This window comes from Geotrypetes seraphini, chromosome 4, assembly GCF_902459505.1.
Source record: "Geotrypetes seraphini chromosome 4, aGeoSer1.1, whole genome shotgun sequence".
Lineage (NCBI taxonomy): Eukaryota > Metazoa > Chordata > Amphibia > Gymnophiona > Dermophiidae > Geotrypetes > Geotrypetes seraphini.
This window is the reverse complement of record NC_047087.1, coordinates 322,563,580-322,588,055: the sequence shown is the minus strand read 5'-3', so window position 1 is coordinate 322,588,055 and position 24,476 is coordinate 322,563,580. Positions and strand designations below refer to the sequence as shown.

The window sequence follows — 24,476 nt, the reverse complement described above, 5'->3', positions numbered from 1 at the left end:
GGCCAATATCCAATATAAATGGCATTATCCCTTTGGACTTTTGTTTATGTTGCAAAAACAAACTCATAAGGTATCGACACCCCGAGAGGCACAGCATCTATTGAAGATGGCCCAGATATGGAAGGAAGCAGAGGCCCTGACACAGACCACTCAGCCAATGAAGAGTGGGGTCCCGGGCCAAACTAGATGGTGGAGGGGGGATAAGAGTGGTCAGTGCCTGCAACACCACTCAGATAAGTCTGCATCCTCTCTCCCACCATGACAGTGCGGGTTTTGGGATTGGAATTTTTCTGTTGGGTCTGTTGAGCGAGGTTTAGTGCTCGCTGAGACTGGACAACCTGTAGTGGGTACTTTGGGCTCTTGTCAATACTGATGTTTTGTTTAATTTAGGATGAGCTGGGATAAGTGGGGAAAGCCTGTTTGGATTTTCTGTTTCTTTTCACTTTTCTTTTTATATTATTATTTTTCTAACGCCACTTTTCAAAATTATTATAATTTTTATTTTAAAACAAATTTTTATAATCTATTAATGTGCTCAGTGCCTCCACCAAGGTCACATCTGGGATTGGTACCAGGACGATGATTTACACGGAACCATCATTGCACATTAAATGTTCCACCTTTCATATAATAGTTAAATAATGATCTTGATCCTTAACTATTAATTTTAATCTGGTTTTCCAGAAGCTATTTAACCACAAATCATATATGCATCTATATGAAAAAATATAGCACTTATCTGTGTGTGCCCAGGAAGGAAAGATGACCCTTAGCTGACCACATTGTAAGTCCTTTAAGTGATTAACAGTTATTTATAATCCAACGGTATATGTTCTTGAGGTGTCAGTCCTGTATTATTACCAAATCCCAGTGGCCCGTGATTAATTCCCTCCTCATGTGGTCCAAAAATAGTGCAACAAAATTAAATAACAAACCAAAAAGTATAAAACAAACAAGCATTCCAAATGTGCCTCATAAAGAGACTGGCTAAGAGTGCCTCAGCCTTTCTTAGCAGGCGCTCTCAGAGGTTCGCTAATAAACTATCACTGCATGGCTTCTTCAAGGAGAACGACCCATAAAAGCAAGACTGCTTCGGTTCAATCAGCTGACAGCTCTTATGCAGAAAGCAAAAAATACAGGCGACTAGTAAGTATGACGGGAACTATATTTCCTTAATACCAGATCTGAGTAAGACATCTGCTAAAATAAAAATTCTAATAATTTTGAAAAGTGGCATTAGAAAAATTAATAATATTACTCTATGGATGCCAATGTTCTTTAGTATTTTCCCATTATATTAACTAACTTTTTATATTATTAGACAGGGTTCATGGGGGGAACATTGGAATGATTGTGTTGTCCTCTGAATCAGGAAATCGGAGAAGGGGATGGTTTGGAGGGTGGGGGTGCTGGTGGGTGGTCGGGGTTTTCAGGGGAGTGTTGGGGGAAGGGGGAGGGAAAAGGGTGGGGCTTTGTTGAGGTTCTGCTTGGGGTTAACAGGGGTAGAGTGACTGTAGGACTACTGATGTGGGGTGGTTGTTTTTTTTACAATATTGTTCATTGGGCATACATATGCTGTGTTTTTTCTCTTGAGTTATGAGTAATAGGGAGTCCCACTGGATGACATTAAATGTAAGGGGGTTGAATGTTCCCAGAAAGCGCCAATTGTTATTTAAGAAAGCAGAGGATTTACGGGTGAGTTTCATACAGGAAACCCATTTGAAGTCTCACAAACACTTGCTCCATCATAAAAAAATATCCTCATACGTTTCTGGCATCTAATCTATCTTCGGGGAAGAAAAATGGGGTGGGGCTATTCATAGTGAGCCAACTTTCCCCTGTGGTGAATGAAGTTCTGAAAGACAAGCTAGGGAGATATTTGATTTTGAAAGTTACTACAGAACAGGAATTGTTTACCTGTGTTAATATTTATGCTCCCAATACAGAGCAGGGATAGTTTTTCTCGGATTTGGGGACACTATTGCAGGAAAAGTAGAAGGGCATTTGGTTCTGGTGGGAGATTTTAATTTAACACTGGATCCGGCTCTGGACAATTCTGCAGGAGGGGTACAGGTTCTCCTTGGAATGTAAGTTGGACAGTTGGTAGAAGATTTTGGCGCCTTGATGATGGGCTCTTATTGGATCCTGCTAATGTTCAACAGCTAACGGCGAAGTTTAAAGAATATGTCCACTTTAATCTTAAGGATGAGATTTCCCCGGTTACTTTTTGGGAGGGTTTGAAAAGTGTCATGAGGGGTAGAGTGATCTCACTGGGAGCCTTTCATAGGAAGGAGCGCTGAATGCAATTGGAAAGCCTGAGGCAGAAACTTTCAGCCTCGGAGGCTCAGCATAAGCAAAGGGGGGGGGGGGGGGTGTCGCTCTGCTTTGTTACAACAAATTAAGCAGGTTAGAGGCAAAATTCAGGATTTGGAGTTGTTGGCCATATCTCAGCAGCTCCAGGTGCTGCAGCAATAATATTTTGAGACTGGAAATTGAGCAGGACGCTTGCTGGCCCACAAACTTAGGCAGAAGCAGTTGCAAAATTATATCTCTTAGATTAAAGGCCCAGACTGAATTGATTATAGAGGTTGTGGGAGGGGAAAATTGATGACTATTTGGGTCAGGTGAACCTCCCTCACTGTCACAGGAAGAGGCAGATTGACTCTCTAGACCGATGGAGGAGAAAACCTTACACACCATTAAGGCTCTACCTTTGGGTAAAGCCCCTGGATTGGACGGATTCACCAATAAATTTGATAAATGCTTTAGCCCAGAGGGTCCGGGAATATCCAAACATTACGGGTATCCCTAGAGGTACTGAACAGAAAATACTATTTTTCACAGACGATGTTCTTCTTACGCTAGGGAGTCATTGCAGGGTTTAGTGTTGGTATTATATCAATATGGGAGGGAATCTGGGTTTCCACCCAATATGTCAAAGTCAGAAATACTTAATCTTACCATATCGCTTCGGAACGAATAGAATTGCAACAGCTTTATCCCTTTCTCTGGGCAGCATACACCTTACTATATCTGGGGATTCACCTTACTGCGGATTTGCACTCTTTAAATGCTCCTTTAAAGAAGTTCAGAGAGGACTTAGATAGGTGGGAGAGGCTGCCGATATCTTAGTTGGGTAGAGTGCATGTTGTTAAAATGATGGTTTTGCCCAGTCCTCCTCCCTAAGGCTTTTTATTATTCTCTGCACCGTAGATTTTCTCCTATATTTGGAAGTGGAGGCCCCCCTCAGGTACACAGAACAATGTTGTTTCAGCTGCGAGATAGGAGAGGTTGTCAGTACCCCATTTTCAATACTACTAAATGGCGGCACAGTTGCGATACTTGCTTGCTTGGCAGCAGGATGCACATAAGTTCTTGGTTCATGGGGGAAATTTCACTTCAACACCTCCTGTGGTTTGCCCTGGATGGGTCTGAGCTATTGCTAAAAGGGTTAACCCCTTCATAGGAGTGCTTTTGCGCCTTTGGTCCTCTTTTAGGGAGAAATTATTCCCAGGAAGGGTTTATTCTAGCCAAACGTCAGTGGTAGTGGCAGAGGATTTTATCCCTTAGGTATCGAACTTGGAAGGCAGGGGATCTGGCAACATTAGGACAGTTCTTGGTGGAAGTTAACTTAATCCCTGCTTCTAAAGTGCAAGAGGAGTCGGAATTCTTTCAATACAATCAGGTAGTGGACTTTCTTAAGAGAAATAATAATAATAATTTATTTCTTGTATACCGCCCTACCAGTAGTTCTAGACGGTTCACAACAGTGTAATTGAAAAACATTTCAATTAATAAATACAATCACATACACACTTCTATGAGCAAATTTATACATTATGGTTAAAATGCAATTTCAGACATACAGCTATTAATACCTCAATTAAATACAACCTAATTAGAGGGGAAGGTTACAAGCACAACCTAATAAACATATCTTTGTAAACATATAATAAAAATTAGCATTCTTGTTTATCAAATAAATGAAAGAAAGGCTCTACTGGACCTTCTTAATGACAATATAGCTTCTGATTGCGTATGAGAGGCCTCCAGTGGGAGGGGATGTATATCCAGATTATATCGCTTATTGTTATTGCATCACCAACCACCAGGGCACTACTTTGTCCATTGGAAGACAATGCTGCAGCATATAGTCACACCGGTGCAGTGGAAGTCTACCTTGCACTCCTTACTTAAGATTTCTATAACTAGTAAAATGGTGGAAAATGGTTACAAAGTCTTGTACCGGTGGTATTATACCCCTGTGAGGCTCCACAAGATTAACCCTAGCATCCCTGAGGTATGTTGGGGACAATGTGGAGAGCAAGGGACCTTTGAACATATATGGTGGACATGTCCCAGGGTGAGTCCATTTTGGGATATGGTATTTTCTATAATGGCAGACATCTATGGGATGCTTATTGTAAAAGAACATGAAACCGGTTGGAATCTCATCTAAGTTCTATATCATCATTACGACTATTGTTACCGCAGCTCGTTTGGTGCTGGCTGCAGTGTGGCGCCAGGAGTCAACTCCATCTCAGGCGCAAATAGTTCAAAATATGGACTATGCCTTTCCTATGACCAAGTTGACAGCTATGAGCGGGACCACAGAAGATAAATGCGAATAAGGATAATGGAATGGTAGACCTGATTGATTTTCAGAGGGTTGTATTCGTGAGGAGCTAGCTACAATAAAGGTAGACAAAGCGATGGGGCCAGATGGTGTACATCCACAGGTGCTGAAGGAACTTAGAGAAATTCTGGTGGCTCCACTGACTGACCTTTTCAACGAGTCTCTAGAGTCAGGAGTGGTACCAGAGAACTGGCGAAGGGCAGATGTGGTCCCGCTCCACAAAAGTGGAAGTAAGGAAGAAGTAGGGAATTACAGACCAACGAGTCTGACTTCTGTGTTAAGCAATTTAATGGAAACGCTTTTAAAACGGAGAAAGGTGAAGTTTCTGGAATCCTGTGGATTCACTAGAGGTAGGTCTTGTCAGACAAATCTGATTAATTTCTTTGACTGGGTGACCAGAGAATTGGATAGAGGGAGTGCGCTAGATGTGGTATATTTAGATTTTAGCAAAGCCTTTGACAGTATTCCACACAGACATCTAATAAATAAACTGAGTGCCCTCGGGATGGGTCCCAAAATGACGGGCTGGGTCAGGAACTGGTTGAGTGGAAGGCGACAGGTTAGTGGTCAATGGAGATTGCTCTGATGAAAGGGATGTTATCAGTGGAATGCCTCAAGATTCTGTTCTTGCGCCTGTTCTTTTAAACATTTTTATAAGCGATATTACTGAAGGGCTGTTGGATAAGATTTGCTTCTTTCCAGATGATACCAAAATTTGCAACAGAGTAGACACCCAGGATGGTGTGAATTATATGATGAAAGACCTGGCAAAGCGTGAACAATGGTCTGAAATTTGGCAGTTAAAATTTAATGCTAAGAAATGCAAGGTCATGCATTAGGGCTGCAAAAACCAGAGGGAATGGTACAGTTTAGGGGGTGAAACACTTATGTGAACGACGGAAGAGCGGGACTTGGGTGTGATTGTATGGGATGATCTTAAGATGGCCAAAGAGGTTGAAAAGGTGATGGCAAAAGCTAGAAGGATGCTAGGTTGCATAGGGAGAGGAAAAAGGAGATATTGATGCCCCTTTATAAGACTTTGGTGAGACCTCATTTAGAATATTATGCATAATTCTGGAGGCCGCACCTTCATAAAGATATAAAAAGGATGGAGTCAGTCCAGAGGAAGGCTACTAAAATGTTGCGTGGTCTTCATCATAAGGCGTATGGGTACAGACTTAAAGATCTCAATCTGTAGACTTTGGCAGAAAGGCGGGAGAGGGGAGATATTTTGATATTAATTCCTTTCGACTGTTAGTCCAATCATTGGTCCTTAGTCAGCTTGATTATTGTAACATTGTCCATCTTGCCGGAGCTCAAAAAAATCTTCAAAGACTGTGCATAATACGGAATGCAGCAGTTAGATTAATTTTTGATCTAGAGAAGTATGATCATGTCACCAATTTTTATCGTCAACTGCATTGGCTTCCGGTTGAAGCATGGATTAAATTTAAATTTGGCTGTATTTATTTTAACAATATAACTAATAAAGTGAATTTGAATAATAAACAATATTAATCAATCATTGAAAATGATTTTAAGAGTGCTCAGTGTGATATCTTATTCATAACCAACAGGTTAATGGAATAAAGATGTATAATCATTGCATCATCGCACTCACCTCCCTACCAGCCCTATATATCTTGCAAAAAATAAACTGTTCTAACAAGTTTATGATAAACGATGTATAAAGATGAGTACTTAGCTGAATTCACAAGATGTTAATAAGTCCATCGCTCATGAGTGAGATTGCTCAAACAGAGACATCTTTGAAGGCTGATCGTTGATGAAAACTAGTGAGTGCAATGGATTATTCCAAGTTGTTACTTCATATTGATACCGCTGGTTAGGAAATAATGTCAAAATAAAGTGAGTCTCCACTACAACCACAAAAATGAAAAATATATATGTGACTAAAATGTCTTAATCTAAAAATTGAAATGAAATGTCCAATAACTCCTCATTTCCTCAACACCGATCGTGTTTCGCTACGAATAGCGTCATCAGGAGGAAAAAACTAAACGCAAAAGAAAACATAGTAATGAATATATTATAGTTGTCAAATGTCATAAAAGTATTTAGAAAATGTATTTAGAAAAAACTAATGATAAATTACCTTCGGGCTTCCAAAGAGAAGGAACACACCGTCTGGGATTATTCAGCCAGTGAGCCGAACCTACGTTTGACGTTCAAACGTGGCGCCTTAAAAAGGCCGTCAAAAGATCACATGATGTATATCGTATTAATGAAACCTACGGACTAATTATTACCTAATGGTCCATTCTATTTCTCTGTTGAGACCATTTGGAACTACTGTGTTCCAAGTATAAATCAGCCGTTGTTCATGATATAAGAGAATGTGAGAGATATCACCCTGCCTATTAAACTTAAATTGTCTGATTACACTGAATTTGAGTTCATTTAAAGAATGGCCAGCAGAGAGCCAATGTTCTGTTAATGGGGCTTCTAATTTGTTAGTTCTGATACTGCTCAAATGTTCCGCTATTCTTAATTTAATAGGTCTTTTAGTTTGACCTATATAAACTTTATTGCATGGACAAAAAATCCCATATATTACCTGGGAGGTGTTACAATCCGAATGATCCCTCAAATAATAGATTTTGTTAGTATTGGGTATCTTGATTTGATTAATTGTCAAAGAGTGGCTACAATATTTGCAACTCCCACAGCTTGTATGACCCATAGGTCCAATCAGATCTTGTTGAATAGGATTCATGTTGAAAAATTCACCTAAATTCTTACTTCTTTTATGTGCAAACATCGGCATCTCTGAAAACACTGAATGGAAGCTAAGTATATTCCAATGTTTATATATAATTTTTTGTATATGATGTGTCTTACTAGAGAATGGCAGTACACAAGTTATTCTTGAATTACTTTGATCAGACTTGTTACTTGGTAGCAAAAGCCAATCACGATTGGCATTCTTGGCCCTTTTATGTGCAACTTTAATGCATTGTTCCGGATACCCTCTAGCACGAAACCGTTGACTCATTACTCTTGCTTGCTGATGGTATTCAATAGGTGAGGAACATAACCGTTTCAATCTGAGGAATTGACTGTTTGGTATACTATTTTTAAGTTTTTTAGAATGAAAACTCCTATAGTGAAGAATAGAATTTCTATCGGTGTCTTTTCTGTAAATAGTCGAATGGAACTGACCAGCTGTGAGAGATATTTGAATGTCTAAAAAATTAATTTTAGATTTGTCCATATTAGCAGTGAACTTGATGTTGCAGTCACATTCATTAAGCTGGTTCACAAATAATTCCACTTCCTCCATGGTGCCTTTCCAAATAAAAATAATATCATCAATAAATCTCTTCCAAAATAAAATCTTGGAAAAGAATATTGAATTATATATATATTTGTCTTCAAATTGGGCCATGAATAAACATGCTACGGCTGGAGCTACTGTTGCTCCCATAGCAACACCTTTGCGTTGTATAAAGTGTTGATCCTCATATATAAAATAATTATTATTTATCACTAATCGAGCCATGAACATTAATAGATTGAGTTTGTTCCCTACTTGTGATGATTGTGACAGATAGTATTCAATAATCTGTAGGGCTGTTTGTTGTGGTATACTAGTATAAAGAGAGGTTATATCCAGTGTGACCAATATCAAATCCTCTGTATCATCCGTATCCTCTATATTGGTAGAAGAAAAATCCAAATTTTGAATTTGCACTAATAAGTCCATAGAATCTCTAATATAAGATCGAATAGATAACATAAATGGCTGTAAATAAAAATCAATGTATTGTGATAAAGGTTCTAATAAAGAACCACAACAGGATACTATGGGTCTCCCCGGTGGATTATGAAATGATTTGTGTATTTTCGGGAGAAACTTTATCATCGGAACAGAAGGATTCTTACAATATAGATATTTAAATTCTTTAGATGATATAATGCCATCGGTATTAGCTTGACATAAAGTAGTATATATAATTTGTTGAAGATCTTTAGTTATATCATTCTCCACCCGTTGATAAACTGTAGAATCTGAGAGTTGACGTCTAGCTTCTATATGATATGCTTCCGTGTCCATAACTACCACTCCTCCCCCTTTGTCAGCACGTAAAATTTTTATAGACCTATCTTGAGTCAATGTCTTTAGAGCAGTTCTTTGTGCTCGTGTCAAATTATGATGTTGTTTATAATTATTTGACTCCATTGCAGCCATATCTTTCAATACCAGTTTTTCAAAAGCACCAATCATATTGTCTACGGGACCCGGTGGCACCCATGTTGATGGAACGTGATGAGAGTCAGTAAAGGAAGGTTCATCTTGAGATGGTGTATTGGTTTGGCCAAAAAATAATTTCAATTTCAATGATCTGAAAAATTTGTGTAACCAAGCTAGAGTATCATAAGAATCATAATAGGTGAATGGAACAAATGACAAACCCATCTGCAACAGTGAAATTTCTGAAGAAGTTAACATTCTTGATGAAATGTTGAATACTAATGTTAACGATTCTTGTTCAATTTGCGTGGTTTGAGTTTGTTCTGAATACCCGGATCTGTTTGTTTTTCTGTTGAAGTTGTTAAACGTAAAAAAGAATCAGGAATAAGTGGTATCGAATCTGGTTTTGAACTAGCTGTTTTTATTCCATCATTAGATGATTCACTAGAGGAATTAATGAATGTAATATGTTTCCTATTGGGACGATTACGTCTTGATTTTCTGTTTTTATCCATCCATGGATATATATATCCTTTGGTGTAGTCTAATTCATCCCTTTTAAACTTAGCTATTTTTTGTTTGCGGATGTCCGTTTGATATAATTCCATAGCTTTAAAATGTTCCTGATAGTGAGTTTCAAAATCTTCTGAATTTTCCACTTTTTTGATGTTTTCCAATTTTTCAAGTAATTCTAATTCTAAATCTTTAATGATAGTATCAAGATTATCAATTGTTAGCAACATTAAATCTAAGCCGCATTGGGTAAGCAACGCGTTCCATTTTTCCACATATTGTGGATTATTGAGGAATCTGGGTTCTTTATATAGTCTTAGTCCCCTTGGGATTCTTTGAGTGTGACAATATTCTAATAATGTTGCTGAATGCATTTGTTCTCTAATTAATGTTTTATGTAATTTAACTGTGTTAGTCCAATCATCAGTATTAGTTTCATGTGCTCCTATTAGAAGACGTGTGCCACTCATTAATTGGGTGATTCTCTCATTGGATAATCCTGACTTTGTATCCCATCCAATGGAGGCCATTATTCTCCTTAATTAAATTGAAAATCAAAATCTAAATAAATTGGAGAAAAAATCTATAAACTTAATTCACAATTTAAACAATATAACTAATAAAGTGAATTTGAATAATAAACAATATTAATCAATCATTGAAAATGATTTTAAGAGTGCTCAGTGTGATATCTTATTCATAACCAACAGGTTAATGGAATAAAGATGTATAATCATTGCATCATCGCACTCACCTCCCTACCAGCCCTATATATCTTGCAAAAAATAAACTGTTCTAACAAGTTTATGATAAACGATGTATAAAGATGAGTACTTAGCTGAATTCACAAGATGTTAATAAGTCCATCGCTCATGAGTGAGATTGCTCAAACAGAGACATCTTTGAAGGCTGATCGTTGATGAAAACTAGTGAGTGCAATGGATTATTCCAAGTTGTTACTTCATATTGATACCGCTGGTTAGGAAATAATGTCAAAATAAAGTGAGTCTCCACTACAACCACAAAAATGAAAAATATATATGTGACTAAAATGTCTTAATCTAAAAATTGAAATGAAATGTCCAATAACTCCTCATTTCCTCAACACCGATCGTGTTTCGCTACGAATAGCGTCATCAGGAGGAAAAAACTAAACGCAAAAGAAAACATAGTAATGAATATATTATAGTTGTCAAATGTCATAAAAGTATTTAGAAAATGTATTTAGAAAAAACTAATGATAAATTACCTTCGGGCTTCCAAAGAGAAGGAACACACCGTCTGGGATTATTCAGCCAGTGAGCCGAACCTACGTTTGACGTTCAAACGTGGCGCCTTAAAAAGGCCGTCAAAAGATCACATGATGTATATCGTATTAATGAAACCTACGGACTAATTATTACCTAATGGTCCATTCTATTTCTCTGTTGAGACCATTTGGAACTACTGTGTTCCAAGTATAAATCAGCCGTTGTTCATGATATAAGAGAATGTGAGAGATATCACCCTGCCTATTAAACTTAAATTGTCTGATTACACTGAATTTGAGTTCATTTAAAGAATGGCCAGCAGAGAGCCAATGTTCTGTTAATGGGGCTTCTAATTTGTTAGTTCTGATACTGCTCAAATGTTCCGCTATTCTTAATTTAATAGGTCTTTTAGTTTGACCTATATAAACTTTATTGCATGGACAAAAAATCCCATATATTACCTGGGAGGTGTTACAATCCGAATGATCCCTCAAATAATAGATTTTGTTAGTATTGGGTATCTTGATTTGATTAATTGTCAAAGAGTGGCTACAATATTTGCAACTCCCACAGCTTGTATGACCCATAGGTCCAATCAGATCTTGTTGAATAGGATTCATGTTGAAAAATTCACCTAAATTCTTACTTCTTTTATGTGCAAACATCGGCATCTCTGAAAACACTGAATGGAAGCTAAGTATATTCCAATGTTTATATATAATTTTTTGTATATGATGTGTCTTACTAGAGAATGGCAGTACACAAGTTATTCTTGAATTACTTTGATCAGACTTGTTACTTGGTAGCAAAAGCCAATCACGATTGGCATTCTTGGCCCTTTTATGTGCAACTTTAATGCATTGTTCCGGATACCCTCTAGCACGAAACCGTTGACTCATTACTCTTGCTTGCTGATGGTATTCAATAGGTGAGGAACATAACCGTTTCAATCTGAGGAATTGACTGTTTGGTATACTATTTTTAAGTTTTTTAGAATGAAAACTCCTATAGTGAAGAATAGAATTTCTATCGGTGTCTTTTCTGTAAATAGTCGAATGGAACTGACCAGCTGTGAGAGATATTTGAATGTCTAAAAAATTAATTTTAGATTTGTCCATATTAGCAGTGAACTTGATGTTGCAGTCACATTCATTAAGCTGGTTCACAAATAATTCCACTTCCTCCATGGTGCCTTTCCAAATAAAAATAATATCATCAATAAATCTCTTCCAAAATAAAATCTTGGAAAAGAATATTGAATTATATATATATTTGTCTTCAAATTGGGCCATGAATAAACATGCTACGGCTGGAGCTACTGTTGCTCCCATAGCAACACCTTTGCGTTGTATAAAGTGTTGATCCTCATATATAAAATAATTATTATTTATCACTAATCGAGCCATGAACATTAATAGATTGAGTTTGTTCCCTACTTGTGATGATTGTGACAGATAGTATTCAATAATCTGTAGGGCTGTTTGTTGTGGTATACTAGTATAAAGAGAGGTTATATCCAGTGTGACCAATATCAAATCCTCTGTATCATCCGTATCCTCTATATTGGTAGAAGAAAAATCCAAATTTTGAATTTGCACTAATAAGTCCATAGAATCTCTAATATAAGATCGAATAGATAACATAAATGGCTGTAAATAAAAATCAATGTATTGTGATAAAGGTTCTAATAAAGAACCACAACAGGATACTATGGGTCTCCCCGGTGGATTATGAAATGATTTGTGTATTTTCGGGAGAAACTTTATCATCGGAACAGAAGGATTCTTACAATATAGATATTTAAATTCTTTAGATGATATAATGCCATCGGTATTAGCTTGACATAAAGTAGTATATATAATTTGTTGAAGATCTTTAGTTATATCATTCTCCACCCGTTGATAAACTGTAGAATCTGAGAGTTGACGTCTAGCTTCTATATGATATGCTTCCGTGTCCATAACTACCACTCCTCCCCCTTTGTCAGCACGTAAAATTTTTATAGACCTATCTTGAGTCAATGTCTTTAGAGCAGTTCTTTGTGCTCGTGTCAAATTATGATGTTGTTTATAATTATTTGACTCCATTGCAGCCATATCTTTCAATACCAGTTTTTCAAAAGCACCAATCATATTGTCTACGGGACCCGGTGGCACCCATGTTGATGGAACGTGATGAGAGTCAGTAAAGGAAGGTTCATCTTGAGATGGTGTATTGGTTTGGCCAAAAAATAATTTCAATTTCAATGATCTGAAAAATTTGTGTAACCAAGCTAGAGTATCATAAGAATCATAATAGGTGAATGGAACAAATGACAAACCCATCTGCAACAGTGAAATTTCTGAAGAAGTTAACATTCTTGATGAAATGTTGAATACTAATGTTAACGATTCTTGTTCAATTTGCGTGGTTTGAGTTTGTTCTGAATACCCGGATCTGTTTGTTTTTCTGTTGAAGTTGTTAAACGTAAAAGAAGTAAGAATTTAGGTGAATTTTTCAACATGAATCCTATTCAACAAGATCTGATTGGACCTATGGGTCATACAAGCTGTGGGAGTTGCAAATATTGTAGCCACTCTTTGACAATTAATCAAATCAAGATACCCAATACTAACAAAATCTATTATTTGAGGGATCATTCGGATTGTAACACCTCCCAGGTAATATATGGGATTTTTTGTCCATGCAATAAAGTTTATATAGGTCAAACTAAAAGACCTATTAAATTAAGAATAGCGGAACATTTGAGCAGTATCAGAACTAACAAATTAGAAGCCCCATTAACAGAACATTGGCTCTCTGCTGGCCATTCTTTAAATGAACTCAAATTCAGTGTAATCAGACAATTTAAGTTTAATAGGCAGGGTGATATCTCTCACATTCTCTTATATCATGAACAACGGCTGATTTATACTTGGAACACAGTAGTTCCAAATGGTCTCAACAGAGAAATAGAATGGACCATTAGGTAATAATTAGTCCGTAGGTTTCATTAATACGATATACATCATGTGATCTTTTGACGGCCTTTTTAAGGCGCCACGTTTGAACGTCAAACGTAGGTTCGGCTCACTGGCTGAATAATCCCAGACGGTGTGTTCCTTCTCTTTGGAAGCCCGAAGGTAATTTATCATTAGTTTTTTCTAAATACATTTTCTAAATACTTTTATGACATTTGACAACTATAATATATTCATTACTATGTTTTCTTTTGCGTTTAGTTTTTTCCTCCTGATGACGCTATTCGTAGCGAAACACGATCGGTGTTGAGGAAATGAGGAGTTATTGGACATTTCATTTCAATTTTTAGATTAAGACATTTTAGTCACATATATATTTTTCATTTTTGTGGTTGTAGTGGAGACTCACTTTATTTTGACATTATTTCCTAACCAGCGGTATCAATATGAAGTAACAACTTGGAATAATCCATTGCACTCACTAGTTTTCATCAACGATCAGCCTTCAAAGATGTCTCTGTTTGAGCAATCTCACTCATGAGCGATGGACTTATTAACATCTTGTGAATTCAGCTAAGTACTCATCTTTATACATCGTTTATCATAAACTTGTTAGAACAGTTTATTTTTTGCAAGATATATAAGGCTGGTAGGGAGGTGAGTGCGATGATGCAATGATTATACATCTTTATTCCATTAACCTGTTGGTTATGAATAAGATATCACACTGAGCACTCTTAAAATCATTTTCAATGATTGATTAATATTGTTTATTATTCAAATTCACTTTATTAGTTATATTGTTTAAATTGTGAATTAAGTTTATAGATTTTTTCTCCAATTTATTTAGATTTTGTATTTATTTTAAGGCATTAACAGGTCTAATCCCAGAGTATTTTATGGATTCTTTCATCATTACAAATTCTAAACATTCTAGAAAATCTCACTCACTATTCTCGTTTCCTTCTGCAAAGGGATGCAAATTAGAGAATGATACGGTGACAAAATTCATCACCGTTCCCGTCCAAGTGGATAACTGCGGGAAACCATCTTTATGTCATTCTTTAAGGAGAGAGGGAAGAATCAGAGTATGAATGGCCACAACCACTGACCCGCAAGCTTTGCTTTGAAGAATGCTGGTGTAGAAGGACTGAGGTTGAAACAGACACTACAGAATGACAGTCTCTGGTATCCAGAGCAGATATTGTGATGTCATAATGCCTCATTCCACCAGTGCCTAAGAGCCAATCACATCAGTGATGTCACAATGGCTTCATTATCCTTGGCTCCCATAAGAATCAGAGTATGAATGGCCACAACCACTGACCCTCAAGCTTTGCTTTGAAGAATGCTGGTGTAGAAGGACTGAGGTTGAAACAGACACTACAGAATGACAGTCTCTGGTATCCAGAGCAGATATTGTGATGTCATAATGCCTCATTCCACCAGTGCCTAAGAGCCAATCACATCAGTGATGTCACAATGGCTTCATTATCCTTGGCTCACATAAGAATCAGAGTATGAATGGCCACAACCACTGACCCACAAGCTTTGCTTTGAAGAATGCTGGTGTAGAAGGACCGAGGTTGAAATAGACACTAGAAAATGACATGGGATTATTTCCCACGGTTATCCGTGGGGACGGGAACGGTAATGAATTTTGTCACCGTGTCATTCTCTAATGCAAATACAAGAAATTCCAGGAACGATTGTTCCAGGCAGCCTCATGGATTATATATTTACACTTTCAAATTCGTATCAACAATTTCGACGTGCTTTAAAGACGCATCTTTTTATAGAATCTTTTGGAAGTTAGATACTGGTTGTTTATTCATTTGTATTGCTATTCTCTGTGAACCGCATAGAACTTAATGGTATTTGCAGTATATAAGTGAGTTTTTATGATATATTATATGATAGAGACATTTAAATACCTACATGATGTAAATTCTCTTGAGTTTTGTCTCTTTTATTTGAAAGAAAGCTCTGGAATGAGAGGGCATAGGATGAAGTTAAGAGGTGATAGGATCTGGAGTAATCTAAGGAAATACTTTTTACAGAAAGGGTGGAACAGTCTCCTGGAAGAGGTGGTGGAGACAAAGACAGTGTATCATTTCAAGAAAGCCTGTGATAGGCACGTGAGATGTCTTAGAGAGAGGAAGAGATCATGGTTACTGTGGATGGGCCATTTGGCCTTTATTTGCCATCACGTTTTTATGTTTCTATGATTATTTGGCAAGTGCACAAGAATTACAATACATACTGTTAAGCTTAGTGATAGTTTTTAAAAACAGTGAGGTGATCCTTAAACTTTGTTTAAGTAAAATTTTGTGTGTTTTTCATTTTTATGTAAAGGAATACAATTAGCTTTGTGGACAAATGAAATATGTTTATTACTTCTTTTGGACCGCCCATGCTCTTCTTAGCTCCTCCCCCTAGCAGTTGCACGCTACCGATATTCTACGCACAAACAGCAGAATTCCGAGAAATGACAGCAACAAGCAGAATGGCTAACTAGTGGTGATTGGCCCAAATTAACAACAGTTGTAGCCATTATGTTATGCATGTAACTGTAAGTATTTTGGAACTTCAATGCATAACGTGGCATGCTACGTGTCATATTGCAGAATTAGAGGGATAATGCCTAAGCAATGTGCCCAGATTTGTAATGACAATAGCTGGTGGAAAGCTGGGTAGGCATTTCTTAAGAGAAAGAGCAGAAGGAAAACAAGCTCACACCGACAGCAGGATAACTAAAAGTGACACTTCATTAACCAAAATGGCACCCTGCTTGACCAAATCTCGGCCAAGAATATTTGGGGGATTTTTCATTGAAGTTATAGTCAACATGCAGATTTCCTAGCATCAGATCCTATGTGTAACAGGACCTGCATACAGTATGTGCTATATGAAATATAACATGGACACATTAACCCAATAGCTTTATGCAATACTTCAGCCTCTACAGTGGCGTTCTCTCTGTAGAATCAGCAAAGTCTGTTTAGGAACTGAAACATCTTTTTGAAAAATGAACAATTATCCAAGCTGCCTTCATATGGCTAGGACTTTTCCAGATGAGAGACAGGAGCTGCAACCTCAGAAATTGTCCTTACTGTACAATTTCTCTGAAGACTACAGACAGGAACTAAGCTCTTATGTAATAAGAGACAGAGAAAGGTACCTGAACAGATGACACCGGCATCTTCACGATGGTCACAGTTATGTTGGTTCCACCCATTGTTGCTGCAATTTGAAAGGTACTTTTCTCTTCCTGTACATTTCAAATTATCCAGATAAATATATCCGCTGCCTAGGCCAAAATGAGCTTTGCCAGGAGCAGAAGTAGCGACTCCACAATCCAGCTGTCTGCATACAACATTGCCAGCAGTTATATTCCAGTAATCATCACAAACTGTTCCCCAGCTTCCATTATAGAAAACCTCAACGCGTCCTGAGCATCTGTTTGTGCCGTTCACCAATCGTATTGGATGCATTGACCCTAAAAGCAAAGGAGGAGATTGCAGAGGTACAAATAAGAAAGGATTGAACATTTATCTCGTGCTACATTTAAGACATGGTAGAAATCATTGCAGTGAACACGTTAGGATGCATTGACAGACAACAAAATGAGTTAGTTATTGGGTGAGTGCTTAGAAAAGCTTTCTACTAGGCTCTTCTAAGACTATCCTTATGTATGTAAATATTGGGTTACAGGGCTGGCTTCACCTAGGGACCAGGTGAGGCTCTAGCCCAGATGCCAAACTCACAGTGCTGTCATATCACTGGCCCATAAATTAACCTACCTACACTTCCCCCTCCTCCTCTTCCTCTCTCTTTAGATGCTACTGCCCAGTCCCGGCAGGGTGCGTCTTCATAGGCCAGCTGCCGTGAGGGGGGCGGGCCAGTATCAGAGGTGGGAAATGCAGCACTTTCCTTCTCCCTCTGGGCAGTAGAGTCAGAGAAAGGAAGAAGGAACTGGCTGGGGGCGAGGCATGGGCCTGGGCACTGTAATTTCTTGAACCGGCCCTGTTGGCTTACATTTAAATCAATAAGGAAGATGTTCAAATCTACGTGTCCAGCTGTTCCTCTGGAGTAGACAATGACAGGGTAACAGAATTCGTCACCATCCTCGTCCCCATGAATAACCGAAGGAAACTATTCCTTGTCCTTCTTTAATGTCTATCTCAACCTCAGTCCTTCCATACCAGCATTCTTCAATGCAAGGCTTGAGGGTCAGTGGCTGGAAACCATCCCGTGTCCTTCTTTAGTGTCTATCTCAACCTCAGTCTTTCTACACCAGCATTCTTTAATGCAAAGCTTGAGGGTCAGTGACTGGAAACCATCCCGTGTCCTTCTTTAGTGTCTATCTCGACCTCAGTCTTTCTACACCAGCATTCTTTAATGCAAAGCTTGAGGGTCAGTGACTGGAAACCATCCCGTGTCCTTCTTTAGTGTCTATCTCGACCTCAGTCTTTCTACACCAGCATTCTTTAATGCAAAGCTTGAGGGTCAGTGACTGGAAACCATCCCGTGTCCTTCTTTAGTGTCTATCTCGACCTCAGTCTTTCTACACCAGCATTCTTTAATGCAAAGCTTGAGGGTCAGTGGCTGGAAACCATCCCGTGTCCTTCTTTAGTGTCTATCTCGACCTCAGTCCTTCTACACCAGCATTCTTCAATGCAAGGCTTGAAGGTCAGTGGCTGGAAACCATCCCGTGTCCTTCTTTAGTGTCTATCTCAACCTCAGTCCTTCTACACCAGCATTCTTCAATGCAAGGGTTGAGGGTCAGTGGCTGGAAACCATCCCATGTCTATCTCAACCTCAGTCCTTCTATACCAGCATTCTTCAATGCAAGGGTTGAGGGTCAGTGGCTGGAAACCATTCCATGTCTATCTCAACCTCAGTCCTTCTACACCAGCATTCTTCAATGCAAGGCTTGAGGGTCAGTGGCTGGAAACCATCCCATGTCATTATGCCATTGTATAGATCCATGGTGAGGCCCTACCTGGAATACTGTGTGCAATTCTGGAGGCCACATTATTGCAAAGATGTGCTGAGACTGGAGTCGGTTCAGAGAATGGCCACCCGGATGGTCTCGGGACTCAAAGATCTCCTGTACGAAGAACGGTTAGACAAACTGCAGCTATACTCGCTCGAGGAGCGCAGAGAGAGGGGGGACATGATCGAGACGTTCAAGTATCTCACGGGCCGCATCGAAGCGGAAGAAGATATCTTCTTTTTCAAGGGACCCACGATAACAAGAGGGCATCCATGGAAAATCAGAGGCAGGAAACTACGAGGTGACACCAGGAAATTCTTTTTCACTGAAAGGGTGGTTAATTGTTGGAATAGTCTTCCACTGCAGGTGATTGAGGCCAGCAGCATGCCTGATTTTAGGCCAAATGGGATCGACACGTGGGATCTATTCACTAGTCAAAGGTAGGGGAGGGTCATTAGGGTGGGCAGACTAGATGGGCCGTGGCCCTTATCTGCCGTCTATTTCTATGTTTCTATGTTTCTCAACCTCAGTCCTTCTACACCAGCATTCTTCAATGCAAGGCTTGAGGGTCACTGGCTGGAAACCATCCCATGTCTTTCTCAACCTCAGTCCTTCTACATCAGCATTCTTCAATGCAAACCTTGAGGGAAAGTGGCTGGAAACCATCCCATGTCATTCTTTAGTTTCTCTCTCAACCTCAGTCCTTCCACACCAACAGACTTGAGGGTCAGTGGCTGTACTCATTCAGACTCTGATTCTTCTCTCTCTTGTTAAAGAAGGACATGGGGATGCTTTCCTACGGTTATTCGCAGGGACAGGAACGATGATGAATTCTGTCACCATGTCATTCTCTACTCTGAAGCTGAAGTTTTCTTTATATAGCAGTTATATAAACTGTCCCATTGCATCTTCTCACTGTCGTGGTGAATACCTCTATTTGATAGTACTATTACTGTTGTGTTATATGAGTTACTCATTTCATGTCTTCGTACTGCCCTGCCTTCTGCCGCCCTGCTCTCAGCCCCGCATCTCTGCTCTCAGCCCCGATCTCCTGCCTGCCCTGATCTGCTCTCTGCCCCATCTCCTGCTCTCGCCCCGAATCTCTCCTGCTCTTCCCCGCAGTGCAAGCCTGTGGTTTTAACCCACAGGCTTAAAGCGGGTTAAAACCATGGGCTTGTGAAGAAAAAAAAGAAGTTTCCTGCTCTGCCGGGCACGGAGGGCCAGTGCATGTGCAGATCTGGGCGCTTGGTTGGGGGAATGATTCCGATCGCCCTCATTTGCATGAGAGCAATTCGTGAATCAGCCCTCCCGACACGAATTGGATCCGATCCAATCCTAGCCCTTAGTGAATCTAGGCCCAAGTCCTCTACCACAAGAAAGAACCACGTATGGAAACACAAAGCAAAAAGAGTGGGGAAGGGACACCACACATCAGCCGCAGGAACCATCAATTTATTGCAAACATATAAATAATAAAAGCATATGCAAATAAAGGGCTGAAAAAGAGAACATGAGGCAAGCTGGAGCCCCATGTGAGAGAGACACGGTCCCTGTACTGTACAACATCCTCCCCCCTCTCCCCCCCCCCCCCACTGCAGGAGAACACTATTTAATATATTTATTTATTAGGATTCATTTACTGCCTTTTTGAAGGAATTCACTCAAGACGATGTATAGAAAGAATAAGTCAAACTTAAGCAATGGACAATTACAGCAGTAAAAATAGTCAAATGACAATCAAAGTATGACTTTGTAGGTTCCATTACAATGGTGACACAATACACGGGAAAACATTTTCATAGACAGCATAGGGCAATGTGTCGCAAATGGTTTGAGCTGTGGCACACAGCTGGAGGGCACCCAGAAATGCGTGGACATCAATGCAATGATGTCAAGCACATGTGTGATGTCATCACGTCGATGTCCGCGCTTGCGGCCCTGAGCCTCCTATTACTACCACCGGGGGGGGGAGGGGCTGCAGAAGGAGAGGTGAGGAGAAGGAGCAGAGGCACCAGCGAGGAGGAGAGACGTAGGCACCGGCTGACTACCTCTCACTGTGAGGGGCAGGTCCTGTAAGCAGTCAGATGGCATCCCTAGAATCTGCAGTGGCACACAGTTTGCAACACACTGGCATAGGGTTTAAACAAAGATGGAGCATATAGATAAGACAGAGTAGCAGGAGTAAGAAAATAAGGGACTAATTTAAAGAAGTTGCACATTAGGTCAAAATAGAGCGTGAGAATTCTCAACTAGATTTGACAGGTTCCTGGAAGAAAAGTCCATAAACTGCTGTTGAGACAGATATGGGAGAAGCCACTGCTTGCCCTGGATCGGTGACATGGAATATTGCTACTATTTGAGTTTTTGCCAGGTACTTTTGACTTGGACTGGCCTCCGTGAAGACGGGATACAGGGCTAGATGGACCATTGGCTATACTTATGTTCTTATTATCTCCTACACCAGGGCTGCCCAAAAAGTCGATCACGATTGACCAGTAGATCGCATAGGCAACGCGAGTTAACTGCGGAGCCCATCCCGGGCTCTGTGATAGACTCGCGTTGCCTTTGTGTTCTCCCTTGTTCTCCGACACCACAACAAACCAGCAGCGACTAAAGAAGCGCCAGGCACGCCAGCCTTTCCCCTCCCCCCTCCCCCTGACATCAATTCTGACATCAGAGAGGAAATTCCGGGCCAGCCAATCGCTGCCTAGCAGGCCCGGAACTTCCTCTCAAATGTCAAAATTGACATCAGGGAGAAGGCTGCTGGCCTGTTGCAGCATCGGAAAACAAAGAACTCAGCAGCAATAGCGGCGGCACTGGCTTTGGGGCCTATTCCCAGAAGTCGGCAGTGGTTTGGGGACCTGTTTACAGACAACAGCCCTGGCAGTGGCTTGGGGAGAAAGAAAGAGGAGACAGGGAGACAGAAAGACAGACAGGGAGACAGAAAAGACATGGAGGCAGAACAGGGAGACAGAAAGAAAGAAAGGGGGGCATGGAGACAGAAAGAAAGACAGAGAGAGAAAGAAAATAAGAAAAGGGGGCAGGGAGAAAGAAAGACATAGAGAGAAAGAAAGGGGGGCAGGGAGACAGAAAGACAGACAGAGAGAAAAAGAAAGAAAGGGGGGCAGGGAGACAGAAAGAAAGAAAGGGAAGAAGTGCAGGGAGAGAGGAAGAAGAAGTTGGACTCATGGAAGGACAGAAATGTTGGTTGGGGAATGGAATGAGGTCTGGAGGAGAGGAAGCATGCAGGAGGCAGAACGAAGAGAAGAAATATTGGATGCACAGTCAGAAGAAGAAAGTGCAACCAGAGACTCATGAAATCACCAGACAACAAAGGTAGGAAAAATAATTTTATTTTCAATTTAGTGATCAAAATGTGTCTGTTTTGAGAATTTATATCTGCTGTCTATATTTTGCACTATGGCCTCCTTTTACTAAACCGCAATAGCGGTTTTTAGCGCAGGAAGCCTATGAGCGTTGAGAGCAGCGAGGGACATTCAGCACAGCTCCCTGTGCTAAAAACCGCTATTGTAGTTTAGTAAAAAGGGAGGGGGTCTATTTGTCTATTTTTGTATAGTTGTTACTGAGGTGACAGTGCACAGAATCATCTGCCGTGACCTCTTTGAAAAAATCCCGGAATATAAATGATAATTAACATTTTCTCTGCGTACAGTGTGCTTTGTGTTTTTTAAAATTTTGCTGTTGGTAGATCATTTTGACTTGGTCATTTTAGCTCGCAAGCCCAAAAAGTGTGGGCACCCCTGTCCTACACTGTCTTACACCCATCCTTCCTTTAGTGAAACACTTCTAGAGCTGGTCTTCTTTGCCACACAAGATGCCAGAAGTATAAAACTCCTTGTCAAGATCTTTCTGGAACCATCCACAGAGAACAGGGTCTGCGTCAACCAGCTTGAACTGGTCCCAGCAGCTGGGTGATTGCATCAACTGCTTAGAGAAATGAATAGAATAATGGCACTTTAAGTACACCACATGTCTCCTTAAACTGTGCAAACAGGTCCTTCAGGAATGGGACTTCAGTGTGTCAACACCAGAGACTAATGCCAGCTGCAGAAATGTGACAATGCTATTTTGTCTCTAATCCTTTGCCAGTGTGAAAAGAGCATGAGATAAGTCTCCAGGGGCTTAATGCATCTGTACACTGGGGCGGAGCAGAGCATCCCTTCATCTTCTTAGGATTCTGCATGGAAGTGTACATCTTTTGTGAGTTAATAAGCTTATTATATCACAGACTTTAAGTCAGAAAATGGTGCAGTAAAACATGACTTTAGAGCTATGCGCACTTGTGTACATTCTCATAACAGCCTGACAGAGAACAGCTCTCAATATACATCGAATTCCCGAATGAGCAGAACGCTTCCTGATCCCATAAGAACTAGAGATGGGAGTCACATAAGAGGAAGGGAGATGACCGTACATGAAGGCAGACCAGAGACAGCAGAAGGGGGGAACTGACCTTCATTTGCAAACATGGATGTTTCTAAGGCAGATAAAAGCATGACACCCCCCCCCCCCAAAAAAAAAAAAAAAAAGACAGAACATGCAGAGCTTAGAGCAGTGGAGAGAGAACCAGGGACGTGGATTCAAATCCCACTTCAGCACATCATGTTACCCTCCATTGCCTCAGATAGAAACTTAGATTGTGAAACCTCCAAGAACAGAAAATATCCACTGTACCTGCATGTGAACTGTTTAGATAACCCCCAGGCTTGCAGATAGTATATACAATCGGAAATTAAATATTCCTTATACTTAAAACTGCAAAGTCTCTGTGGAGATGATAAAGGTGACACTACCAGGCTGACAGCCAAAGCCAAATGACTCTCTTAGTCTTGCACCAGAAATAAGCCCGGTGCTCATCTGATTAAAGTAGGTCTTACCTGTCCCGTGCAGAATTACTGCCAGCAGAAGCGCCCACAAGAAGATGCCTGTACCCCCCATGTTAACAGAAGCTCCAGTGAAGCTCAGGGCAGGAATGTCCCAATTTATCCACAGCAGGTGTGCTGGTCACAGGATGTGACATGAGGAAGTATTGCCTATTGGATAAGGTAACAATATCTCTCTTCTTCAACAGTTTAATAGCAGCCAGAATGTTTGATATGATTTTCATTTATTCTGCAAATAACTTTAAGGAAGAGAACAAAGGGTAACCATAATGAAAGGATGCCTGAGGTTCACTGCACATAACACAGGCCATGTGTAAAGAGGAAAAGGATAGTGATAGGAGTGTACTACCAGGCAGATGCTGAAGTGTTATCAGAAATTAGGAAGGCTAGCAAACTGGGATGATTTCCATTACTCCAATATTGACTGGGTAAATGTATCATCAGGGTATGCTAGGGAGATACAATTCCTTGATGAAACCAAGAACTGCTTTATGGAGCAGCTGGTTCAGGAACCAACAAGTGGTGAAGCAATTCTAGATCTAGTTCTTAGAGGAGCACATGAATTGGTGAGGGAGGTAATGATGCTGGGGAAGCTTGATATGAGTGATCATAAAATGATCAGATTTTATATCATCCCATGAGGAGAATGGCAATAAAGGAACTTAGAGGAGCAACTGTGTTAGATGCCATCGACTCAAGTTCAAGTCCTAGCCTGATGAGGTCTTCTATCAGCCAGACACAAAGTACCACTTTTAAGAGAATGCTAAATACTCATCTCTTCTCTTCAGACCTATGATTCGTAATGCAGAGACATTTCTAAATCTAATTCTAAGGCCACTGATTAGAAATCTTGTTGTAAACCGCATTGAATTGCTGTTGAAACTTGCGGTATAGAAGAAAATGTATGGTATGGTCCTTCATTCAAAAGAAAAAGACGAACAGGATCTCCACAGGACAAACCAGAACAAAAGAAAGAATGGAGTTCCAAAAAACAGTCC

General features: G+C 39.9%; 1 protein-coding gene across 1 annotated transcript in view; it reads right to left on the bottom strand.

Moving 5' to 3' along the window:
• DMBT1 (deleted in malignant brain tumors 1) overlaps window positions 1-23,564 on the bottom strand; it is a 572,499-nt gene extending 548,935 nt beyond the window's left edge. The window contains exons 1-2 of the mRNA XM_033942984.1: window positions 23,473-23,564; window positions 16,757-17,074 (exon numbers count right to left, since the gene is read on the bottom strand). Coding sequence (XP_033798875.1) covers window positions 16,757-17,074; window positions 23,473-23,533 — 379 coding nt within the window. The 5' untranslated portion in view covers window positions 23,534-23,564. The remainder of the gene's footprint in view (window positions 1-16,756; window positions 17,075-23,472) is intronic.
• Window positions 23,565-24,476: the final 912 nt, after the last annotated feature.